The sequence below is a fragment of the Pogona vitticeps genome, chromosome 5 (genome assembly GCF_051106095.1).
Source record: "Pogona vitticeps strain Pit_001003342236 chromosome 5, PviZW2.1, whole genome shotgun sequence".
NCBI classification, from domain to species: domain Eukaryota; kingdom Metazoa; phylum Chordata; class Lepidosauria; order Squamata; family Agamidae; genus Pogona; species Pogona vitticeps.
In genome coordinates this window covers 126,892,096-126,904,370 of record NC_135787.1, presented here as the reverse complement: position 1 = coordinate 126,904,370, position 12,275 = coordinate 126,892,096, and the positions used below count along the sequence as shown (strand labels likewise).

General features: G+C 39.9%; 1 protein-coding gene across 10 annotated transcripts in view; it reads right to left on the bottom strand.

Moving 5' to 3' along the window:
* The window catches only part of GRM8 (glutamate metabotropic receptor 8), a 643,193-nt gene that overhangs the window by 500,124 nt on the left and 130,794 nt on the right, over positions 1-12,275 (bottom strand). For all 10 annotated transcript variants that reach the window (XR_012087423.2, XM_078376738.1, XM_078376737.1 and 7 more), the window contains one exon: positions 5,471-5,687. Coding sequence is in view for 9 of the 10 variants with exons in the window: in XM_078376738.1 (XP_078232864.1) it covers positions 5,471-5,687 (217 nt within the window). In the remaining variant the exon portion in view is untranslated. The remainder of the gene's footprint in view (positions 1-5,470; positions 5,688-12,275) is intronic.

Below are 12,275 nucleotides of genomic sequence, written 5' to 3'. Positions count from 1 at the left end.
TCATGTTAGAAAAAGGTTGACACAGGTTGCTGATGGCTGGGGATGGGGGGAAGACTGGGGTCATCTTGTTCTGGTTGAAAGATTGTGCAGAAGAAGTCGCTCATCAGATGCATGGCCAAACTACAGATAGCTTATGATTAGAAGGGCAAGTTCCTTAAATGTTTGGAAGACATGTGGCAGATTAACTTCTTTGTTTGCTGGTTGGGCATTGGGAGATAACTAGGGGATTTCATCATATGTCTCATAGCTCAGGCATAATGCTGGGTGGAATCATTAACAGCTTCTGATACAGGTCTGTAATGTCTGGCTCAACCTTTAAAGGAAGCTGCTTCTTCGGGCCAACCAAATGAGTCATGACTCTAACAACTTTACAGTAAACACAGACCACAGGGAATAACAAGGATTATTTCAATCACTAGGTTCCTAGAACCTTGCTAGGATCCAGTAACTCTACCAGGGCACTTCTGGTGTTTTACTGGAGCCCCTCTCTGATACGTTCTGCCCTACTATTCCAAAACAACCCCACAGGGCCACCCACCCTCAGAACGTCCGTCTTGAATTTATATGATATCCAGTTTCTCATGTTTTCAATCTTCTGTTCATGCCATTCTTTTCTTCTTCTCACTTTGCATTTCTACAAGTTAGCAGTATCTGTAGCTGGCTGGATAGCTCAATGGTTTAGGTATCTGGCTACGGAGCCAGAGGTTGGGAGTTCAATTCCCCACTATGCCTCCTATGAGTAAAGCCAGCCTGTGCAGCCTTGGGCAAGCTGCACAGTCCAGGGCACACACACACACACACCCCAGAAGAAAGGAATGGTAAGCCACTTCTGAATATTTTCTGCCTAGAAAACCTTGAAAAGAATTGACTTGACTGCATATGGTTGTTGTTGTTACTATCAGTATCAGTATTAAAATGAAAATTTGTACGCATTGTTGTGACCAGTTATCTTAATACCTGCATTTTAAAGCAATTTTGCCTTCTTCCAGTATAAAGCAATTTTGTGTATCTTCCTCACAAATGTCAGTGTAGTACAATGGATACGATGTTGAACTAGGGCTCCAGAGACTCACGCACAAACCCTTTCTCAGCTATGGAAACTCACTGGTGGGTGACAGTGGTGAACTACACCTTGAATATCTCACATACCTCAGAAACTCTTATGGTTGCACATTTAAAGTGACATGATGGCACATTACAAACATCTCTTTATGAACATTTCCACAAAACATGCATGAACCAAAATCATACTGGTGTTCCTATTGCATAACACATCTTGGCTAATTGCAGCTAACTGACAAGGCACCAGAACACATCTTGGTCATGTGCTTCATCGGGCGCTCCTAAATACACAAATGAGATGCACCTTGGCATCTTGTCAGTTAGCCAAATTACTCCTGCCAAATTATGCAGACCTTACATAAACACGAATGGGATTCTAGCCATTTTGGACACAATTTTGTATTTAATTGCATCACACTCCATCTTGCTCCACCCCATACTGACCCATTTCCAGAGAATCCTATGATCCAAAAGAGAGGCTTTCTGCAGGAGTCAAAGAATTACAATGGGGTATAAGAACTGGGAATTCCCCTCTCATGAACACCCTTGCACGACACAGGATGCAACGCTAGACTTACAGACTGGATTTTTGTTATATTTCATTTATACTTTGATTGTATTTTAATTGTTTTATTTTTAATTGTATTTTAATTGTTGTAAGCCGCCCAGAGACCTTTGGGTAGAGTGGGCAGCATATAAATTATAAGCTGCCCCCAGACTATGGAATGTCTGGCAAACATTTTGGCACCAGGTCAAAACCTTCCTGTTCCTGAAGGCTTTTAATTGAAATAATATCAACTGTGGGTCCTGATGGCAATTTTTAAAGTACCTATTTCAGTTGTATTTTGTTTTATCTTTTTATTATATTTTAATTGTATTTTAATTGTTCTGAGCCGCCCAGAGACCTTTGGGTAGAGTGGGCAGCATATAAGTTAAGTTAAGTTAAGTTAAGTTAAGTAAAGTTAAGTAAAGTTAAGTAAAGTTAAGTAAAGTTAAGTAAAGTAAAGTAAAGTAAAGTAAAGTAAAATAAATAAATAAATAAATAAATAAATAAATAAATAAATAAATAAATAAATAAATAAATAAATAAATAAATAAATATTTTCTAAATCTCATTAGTGTGCTATTCGGAGCTACTAACGTAGGTGGGCAGATTAATTTTTTGTACTTGCAATTTTGCAACAATTTGTGTTTGTGTTTTTAAAGAATGTAAGAAGAACAGAGAGCTCAAGCAAACAAAGAACCTGAGCCCAGTCAGATTTGCCAGGAATTGAGTAAATCCATTTTCCACAATGTTGCCTTGAAACAATAATTCACATTTTGACATTTTAAAATCTTTACTTTCCTCCTTCCATTTACAGTCATTGTCCTAGGAAATATTAATATTCAGCTTGGGCTGCGTACTACATGTGATCTTTGCTGATGCTTAATAGAAACCTATGACATGTTATTGAGGTCCCACACTGACCTTTTTATTATGCTGCATTTCCTCAACTGTGCTTTCATTTCCCTTCTGAATATTTAAGGAAATAACAAGGACAGCCAAATGTATTTGCAGAATTCTTAAAGAGTCATACGCTAAAGCAATACAGAACTGTTCCTTTTTTTCTCCTGAGTTGATTTTTAAAATTCACCAATATCTGAGTCAGTTCTTATTCTGTTTATTAGCAGGTACTTAGAGATACTCAGCACAGCCCTAAATCATGGTTTTCTACCAGTTATCCTGAGAAGTACTTGGTTATGTTAAGAATCACAATACTGTTGGGGAAGCTATTTTCCGAATCTACCTGTGAGACTTAATACAGATTACCTGGCTATGAAGAGAACAGCGAAATTTTTTTAAATAACCTCACAAACTTCTGTTTTCTTTTGCTGGAGTAATGCACCCATCATATACACTCAATCAGATTACCATTACACAGTTTACCCAAAGTGACAGGTGAGGTTCCCTCTGAAGCATGCACTGAATAAAAGTAAAGGTATCCCTCCCATATCTGCAAGTGATACATTACACAAGCTACTCCAGACGCCTGAAACTGTGAATAGTAGTGAATCCTATGTACAATATACAAGGGGTAGGGACAAAAGCTACACAGAGGTAAGGCAGAGGCCACAAGGCCTGCATCTCCTTGTATGTTGTATATACCAGAGGTCCCCAACCTTGGGCCTCCAGATGTTCTTGGACTACAACTCCCAGAAGCCTTCGCCACCACCTCTGTTGGCCTGGATTTCTGGGAGTTGAAGTCCAATAACATCTGGAGGCCCAAGGTTGGGGACCACTGGTATATACGGCTGCAGAAAACCACAGATAACTGAACCCATGGATACTGATTCCATGGATCCCTACAGTTCCTGGTGAGCCATTGCAAAGAGGCTCCACGGTTCAGACCAGAGATGGTTCGTATTTATATACAAATACAAATATCCCCCATGCAGTTGGACTTAACGAGGATCCAGCCCATGGGCCTCGCTTATCCTTCCAATCACTCAGCGCTGCTCTCTTCCTTCTTGGATAGCCACTCCGGACAGGGCGAGGGAGGACAAGTATACGAATACGTATACCCTGATCTCTAGGTTAGACCTTTGTGTGGTTATGCACTACGAAACAGCAGTGATGCAGAAAGGCCTCAAAGACAGGAAGCCTTTAAAAGTAACATCTTTATATGCTTTACTAGTTCCAGATCTGAAGAGGAAAATGAGCCAAAATAATGTTTTACAATAATGTTTTACAAGACTTCCTCTGAATGATATTCTTGTCTCCAAAACAATAGACTTTCCTGAGGCCGGTCAACCTTGCACGGCTGTTTTGATGGCAAAATATAAATGCCACTGCAAGGTCCTTGGCAAAACCTTACATCTCTGTACTACAGTATCTAGAAACCTCCAGCCAATACAATCTGGCCGACGGAAATGCACTCCTAAAAAGTACTCTTTCCTTGGACAAAAGATGGCAAGGTTTTTTTTTCCTTCATTAGGGATACAGCGGGAAGAGATGTTGCATCTGTGTTGAGTAACTCCCTTTTGTAATAGTTTCATTTTAGATATCTTATATAAGCATTACCTGAGATTAAAGTTCACTGCTGAATATCCAAAAATGCCATAATCCTCCCAACCCAATATCCACTGTTCCTTTTTCATCCTTTAATGCATGCTAATGATCTATTGTTCTTTAAGAAGACCCAATTTTCCAGAGAAAAATTAACTACTCTAATGAGCACAGGAGAGATAAAGATCAAAGAGATAAGGGGGGGGAAACACCTCATGCTAATGACTTTGCTTTTATATAGCACATTTCATCCTAAAATTAATAACTAGGGTACACCAGGAGTTAGTCAAGCAAGTGAAAAATGGATAAACAAGGTTTCAAATATATGGACTGCTACAGGAAAGGTTTAACAACTCTTGTGCTTAAAATTTTGAAGATCACAACACATATTGGTCTCATTCTTCTTTATGTAGGAACATTGAGGTCCCAGTTTTGAGATGGTGGTAAAAGATCTCTAAAAGGCTGGTTCACAGTACCCAAAAAAAGGAGACAAAAGGTAAAGGTAAAGGTAAAGGTCACCCTTGACAATTTTTGTCCAGTCGTGTCCAACTCTAGGGGGCGGCGCTCATCCCGCTCTTCAAGCCATAGAGCCAGCGTTTGTCCGAAGACAATCTTTCCGTGGTCACATGGCCAGTGTGATTTAGACACGGAACGCTGTTTACCTTCCCACCGAGATGGTACCTATTTATCTACTCGCATTTGCATGCTTTTGAACCGCTAGGTTGGCGGGAGCTGGGACAAGCAACGGGCGCTCACTCCGTCGCGTTGATTCGATCTTACGACTGCTTGGTCTTCTGACCCTGCAGCACAGGCTTCTGCGGTTTAGCCCACAGCGCCACCACGTCCCCTCCAAAAAAAGGAGACAGCTGAATAAATATTTTGCCAACAAATAGGACCAGTTTTGTGTTACAGAACTGAACTGGTAGATCTAGATATAACTGTTCATCACCAAGGATCTATACCTTAAGAGAGGACCCTTAAGTACACAATTATAAGGTACCATCTGCTCCCTCCTTTTACACCCTGCAGCAATGGGTAGCGCAGGTATTCTTCAAGCACTATCTCATATTTCTCAAACTTTTGAGAAAAATCTTTCCACCACTCTCTTCCAAAAGAGAGACGGAGCATGTATTTGGCTTTCTTGTTGATATTGTCAAGTTAATTGGCTTCTCAGAACTTTTCCTTCCTAACCCAGCACCAAAATGTCACATTGACAGACCATGGACAAACAAAACCACCTGTACCACACTCAGCTTCCCTCACGGGGTTTAATTATTTCACCCCAAACAGGCAAACCCAACACAGTGATGCTCACTAATTTGTCCGCACAAAGTACAATTTTAGAAGTAGATATCCACTTACCAGTTTCCCTTGAGATTTGTGTGAATGCTTCAACACCACTTTCCCCATAGTTCCCTTCTGAAGCCAGCGTTGACACATAGTTCCATCCAAGAGCTGTTACGATGTCAACCATGGCTTGCGCTTGGTAGGAATCAGGCGGGACCACACGAGAGAAGAAATCATACCTGGTGTTATCGCTTAACTCTGGAGCTGTAGATGCATAGCTGATTTGAGGTATCTGAGGGGGAAAAACAGCATACAAATGAGTTTCAAATGTCTGAAGTTTAATTTACAAGCAAGATAGCAATGCAAGGAATTTTTCAGTGAAATACACCTTATCAGGCCTTTGGATGCAGAATAAATTTGTATAGTAAAAGACATGAACCAAAACAAGATATATCATACTTTTCTGTTACTTGGAGTAATAACAGGAATTCACTTTTAAACAGGTAAAAGGGGCCCACTGTTGTGGTGTTTCATACACACACAAATTACACATTTTCAAAAACAAAAGACATCCAATGACCTTCAGATTAATTTTATTCCAACTTTGTGGTGTTTTTGGAAATCTATGTGCCCCATTTCTGAGATCCTAAGGCCAGTAAATTGCCCCCCCATACCTGACAGATTTGCCCACCCTTAGTCTTTGTGGTGGGAACTGACATCCTAAGGGGAGCAAGAATATAGACCTCCATTCTCTTCATACACATACAATTGTCTACTGTGTAAACTTCACCCTCACACTCCCACAACTTAGGGATCTAGTTGTGCCTCAGAATTGTATTTTGCTACAAAACCCAGACAGATTAGACCTACTCTATGCATTCTAGAACATGGTTGCCTATCCAATTGTAAATTACGTCCCCACATTTCAGCTACTTCCCCATGCACATTTTTCTACTAAAAACATAAAATGATAGGAACATCAAGAAACAAATCTATTGGGGTTTTTTTCTGCTGTCAGGATACATTTCTGTCCTGGCCAACATTGGAAGAAAATGAAAATTATTCAATGGGACGATACCCCACAATACCCAAGAAGATGAAGTCAAAAATGAAGACTAAGAACAAGAACAGATCCAAATTGATAGATACCTTGAACATAACACACCAGGCATAGTAGTAATAGAATGAAGAAATGTCTGGATCATTGACATTGCAATTCTGGGGGATGCCAGAGGTGAAAATAAAGAATTGGAAAACTAACAAAATACAGAGACCTGGCAATTGAAATATCTTGCTTGTGGCTGAAACGTACTCCAGTGGTCTCCGTAGTCATTGGGGCTTTTGGGATAATATCAAGAAATTTCACGCAGCATTATAAGCAGTTGCACATCTCAGAAATAACACCATCAGAGCTACCAAAAAATGGCCATATTAGGAACAGCATATATACAACACCAATATTTAACAGGTAGGTGTTTGGTTAAAGCTTGTATCTCTTCTATTATACCAGTCAATGTTTTTATGATTTTGATTGACTTTACCCAGTATTTTTTGAGAAATAGTAATAGAACTGCAATAGGGACGTGGTGGCGCTATAGGGACGTGGTGGTGCTGTGGGCTAAACCGCAGAAGCCTGTGCTGCATGGTCAGAAGACCAAGCAGTCGTAAGATCGAATCCACGCGACGGAGTGAGCGCCCGTCACTTGTCCCAGCTCCCGCCAACCTAGCGGTTCGAAAGCATGTAAATGCGAGTAGATAAATAGGGACCACCTCGGTGGGAAGGTAACAGCGTTCCATGTCTAAGTCGCACTGGCCATGTGACCACGGAAGATTGTCTTCGGATAAAACGCTGGCTCCATGGCTTGGAAACGGGGATGAGCACCGCCCCCTAGAGTCGAACACGACTGGACAAAAATTGTCAAGGGGAACCTTTACCTTTACCTTAATAGAACTGCAGAGCTGCAATGGACCGGTAGTGATCCCGTACTGTGCCCCCTTGACAGGGACTGGATTTGGATCATCAAGTCCAGTTCCGGTCAAAGAGGCACAGTAGGGGATCAGTCTTCCAACCTCTCACTCCATAGCCAGATACCTAAACCACTGAATGCAAGAAGTCTACCTTTATTTTGTTTTATCTGATTTTATTCTACTTTCAATCTACCTTGTAGGTGGTATTTTTATAGTTCACAATAGACTGAAATTCTCACCAGGGTCATAAAATACACCACTGCTAACACAGTGTACATTTTTTCATAAAAACACTGAGCTTGATTTGTGCAGCAGTCCTAAATTCAAATTCAAAAACCTTGGAAGTGATTTAAGATTCAGAAACCAGAGTTTCTTTTGTGTATCAGAGTCTTGTGGAGCTATGAATCATGTCCATGTCTACCAAAGGTAGGGATAGGGATTAAAAAAAACGGGTAGTGCAGGTTTTCTTTCCATTTGTTCACATAAGAAAATATCATTGATTTAAGGTCAGTTTATGTGCAACCATGATGCACGGATATTAAGCATATATTTCTCATGAGAACAGAAAATGTGTTAGAGAGCTATCTAATGTTAGACAGAGCAGCTGTTTTGAAGACCAAGTATGTTCCTTATTTACAGCATCGCTTCTGTGTTGTATTTCTCGCGCAGGTGGTATTATTTTTTACATCGGCATGTATTTCTAGGCATGTTCCTTTAATCAGAAAAATAATTTTCTAAACACTGCAGCCCCCTGACTTAATATAATATTTGTACTGTTTCCAAATTATCTCCACACTGACCAAGGACCTTATACTTAAAGAGAAATAGTTCCCCTCCTGTCAGTAACAATAATGCTATTAAATAAAAATTACAACCTTCAATCCAAGTTGATTATTTTATTAGTTCAGTCTGGCAGTAATAGACTTGTAAATCCTTATAAAATCTTCTAGCACTTTAATCATGCATTTAGTTACCATAGGAATAAACCCACTAACAAGCCTAAGAATGTGTAACTGAGCACCCGAATTTAAATAAAACCAAATCAGGAAATACTCACCTATATTCAACCTATATATCCTTCCAGATTGCTGGATCCTATCAAACTACCTCTGTGAACTATGCTCTCCATATTTTTTCTTTTGAAACTTTCACCATTCCTAGCCACAGGATCATAGAATAATTGATTTGGAAAGGGCCTAAAAGGCCATCAAGTCCAACCCCCTGCTCAATGCAAGAATCATTCTAAATCAAAGCAAACCTGACAGATGGTTGGCAGATAAGCCATTCATGTTGGAAATAACAGGAACTGAGGTCTAAAACTTTTTGAAACAACCAGGCTGAGGGAGATGGGTGCTGAATCTGATGGGCCAGATGTGAGGAGTGACTGGCTTCCACCACAGTGCACCCAAAGAGGTTCTGTAATTTTTAAATATATTTGTGTTTCATTGAGTAGAAAAGGAAAGCAAGACTTTTTCTCCCATTGTCTTAAAAGGAAAGTCGCAACTTAAACAGCCAGGTGTGCAATCACCCTAAATTCTCCACAGGGCCCACTAAGATGTGTAACAACAAAGGATAATAACAAGAATGGGGAAATGCTTGAGTAAGTTCCATAACTGCCACTGACATTGCTTGACCTTAATCAAGTATCTCCCTGGAGTGTCCCTTCTCTTTTCAATGCTGTTTTAGGGTCTATTTTATTGTTTCAACTGTTTATAGGGAGACATAACTATTTAGAACTGAGGGACATTAAAACTCTACATTTAAAAACACAGAATTCCCTCAAAGAACCATTTGTGTGATCCAGCCAGAGTTAACTACTACTGTAAGTATTCTCCTTAGAATTTCCAGGAATTTATAGTGATAATACTGAAAGGAGGCTAACTAGAACACTGAGGGCTGAAGACTAATGACATAATTTGGTTGCATATTGGAGCACATTTTAGAATCTACTCTGAGGCAATGACAGCAACAAAAGTATCTTACACGACTGTAACAAATGCACTTACTTAGAGTTGGCCCGTAAAACTGTTCTGAACAGATGGGTGGTTCTTATCATTGGTCATTCAAGATGATGGAAACCAGGAATGTTCAGTAGCTTGTCTCTGACACTTTGCATATCAAATTATATCTTTCTGCTATTATAGATTCTGCTATTACCATGAAGCTCAGCTGTGCTACTTACTATTGTTGAGGTTCACATACTTTCCATTTTGTCCCAAAAAGGCTAGCTGAGCAAAGACTTAATATCATCCAAGGAGGAAGAGTTCTTACCCTTAAATGATCTTCGACTTAATTAAATCATCTGCAAACCATCCTTGTGTACAAAGTATGAGAGCTCTCAAACCAGCAAATGTTTCTCTTCTTGTAGTCACTATTCTAGTCAATCTACCCATGGCAAGCTGAACTGGCCAGCTCAGAATCCTGGTACAAAATATTCTTCATGCATAAAGCACCACCACTACCAATAAGCACACTAGCAGTTACTTACACTAAATAGTTAGACAGTTACGGCCAAAAATATTGGCACCCTTGCAATTTAGTCAGAAAATGCAACCCTTCTCTCAGAAAATTGTTCCAGTTGCAAATGTTTTGGTACTCACATGTTCATTTCTTTGGTTTGCATTGGAACAACACAAAAAAACAGAGAAGAAAAGTCAAACCTGATACAATCCCACAAAGAAACCCAAAAGTGCACTGTCCAAAACTAGTAGGCTAGTTGAGCTGCAGGCTTTGGACTGCTGGTCTCCCCAGGAAACACCTTCCTTTCTCCTGAGGATAGTTCCCTGCAGCCAGGCATGTCTTCTTGTAATCTTTCTCTGGACTCATATCTTCAACCTGCAGTGCTCACATGGGCTTAGTGGAGATCTGTCATACATTGACTCAGCGCCAGAGTTACCTTCATCTGGAGTTCAGGGTCCTACCTCCCTGATGGCCCATCATCTGGAGATTTAGCTTCCTCAACCATGGAGGCCCAGAATCTAGTGAAGCTGGCATGTTAGGTTCAAGATGCTTTAACTCACAACAATAGCCAATCAGATTCTGGCCTATGATACTAAAAGTGTTGGATGTAGGAAGTAGGGCTGAACACACATTTTTTTGATAGGCCCACTTCAATCTACACTGGTAGCCTCTAGACCAGTGGTTCCCAACCTGGAGTTCTCCAATGTTCTTGGACTAAAACTCTCAGAAACCTTCACCACTAGCTGTGCTGGCCTGGATTTCTGGGAGTTTTAGCCCAAGGACATGGAGGGGCCCAAGGCTGGGAGGCACTGCTTTAGACTAAGCAAGAGGGAAAACTCACTCTACCACTGCAGGGGGAGGAACCCCCTCCCTGCTTCAATCACTATATGAATAAAAGATCCTACACATCTTTGTACTTGTTTATGTTCTCTGAATTTGACTGGAGACCTTTCCACAAATACATGGGCAATGCATAAATATGTACATATTACATGCATACACCCTTTTAAACGTTAGCTCAAATGCCTAGTAGACACCATCCTATATTTAAACAGTGCTAGAGTACAAAAATATATCCTGTGTCCACTGAGCTATTGATGTGGGCAATGGGGAATAAGTGAAGCAGTACAGCATCATGAAAATACAAGCAAACAATGATCAAAGGAATTACTTTCATCATTTTGTTGCATTTTTCCACATTATGTTAATAATTAATTGGACCAGTGTCTCCAAAGAAAACACTTGGACGAGTCCTAGGGCCTGAGGGAACGGCAGAAGCGGATTTTTAAAATAGCAATTTCTCCAGTTTTCCAAAAATAAGCATTAATGAAATTGACACAATCGAGGCAGAAGGAGGCCTTTTAGTGCCATCTAGGATTACAGGATGCTACTCTTCAGCTTAGGTTTTTTTTGGTAGCACAGAGAGATTTTTTTCTCTCTCAGAGCACTAATGGGCAGACATTCGGCAATGGCTAACTATTCTAGAGCTCTTCACATGGACCATTGTTGAAAACCATGACTAGATACACTCCACTCATGTGGTAATGCTAGCCTAATCAAATAAAATTAAATTTAAATTTAAAAAAGCATCTGGTCTGTTTCAATTCAGGTTACTGTTACATTATCCAGAAGCTGCAGAACAGAGCAATCTTCATGCTTTGTATGCTTAGAGAAGGGCAAACACAAATTGCTTGACTTCACTTATTATATAATTTATTCATAATATTCTCCGAATGCCATTTTTTCATAGATGCTCTCCTGTGTACAGGCATTGGAGAATGGCTTAATTGAACTCTCAAAACAAGTATGTTTGGCTCTGTATGTTGAACTAGTTCTCAAACTTATCAATCAGCACAAAATTAAAAGCAGAAAGTAAGTTCATATTGGTTAGTACCTCATTAGGCAGTAACAGATTTTCACTGATAGATACTGATAGATCTAAATTCTCATGAAGAGGGCAAACAGACTGATTGATACTTTCACCTTTGGTCCAGCAGTACAGAAATGACTGAACTGGGCTGCTGACTATTGACACGCATTTCTCAACAACAGACCACAGGGTAAGGATGAAAGCTTCATTTTGATTTCATAATGATCCTAGATTTCTGCAGAAAAGCTTCTTTGGCAATTCTGCACAGCACTGAAGGTAAGCATAACACATAATTGGAAGTCTCCTAACCTGACCTTCTCTACGGAAGCAGAATGTCAACATTTAGGAGTCTGCGGTAGAGCGCAAATGCATTTGAGGAGATAAAGCAAGGAATGAGTTCCACATTTCCTAAAATAAATTCTGTCACTATATGTAGCTTCGGCTACTGAGGTACTTCAGAATGAATCAAGAACCCATAATCCAATTAGGTTTTGATATTTAAATTTTGATTTCATATGGAACTTCTTTATTTAAGTGATGAACTTTAAAAAAAATCAAGTAACAAAATAGACAAGAAGCAGA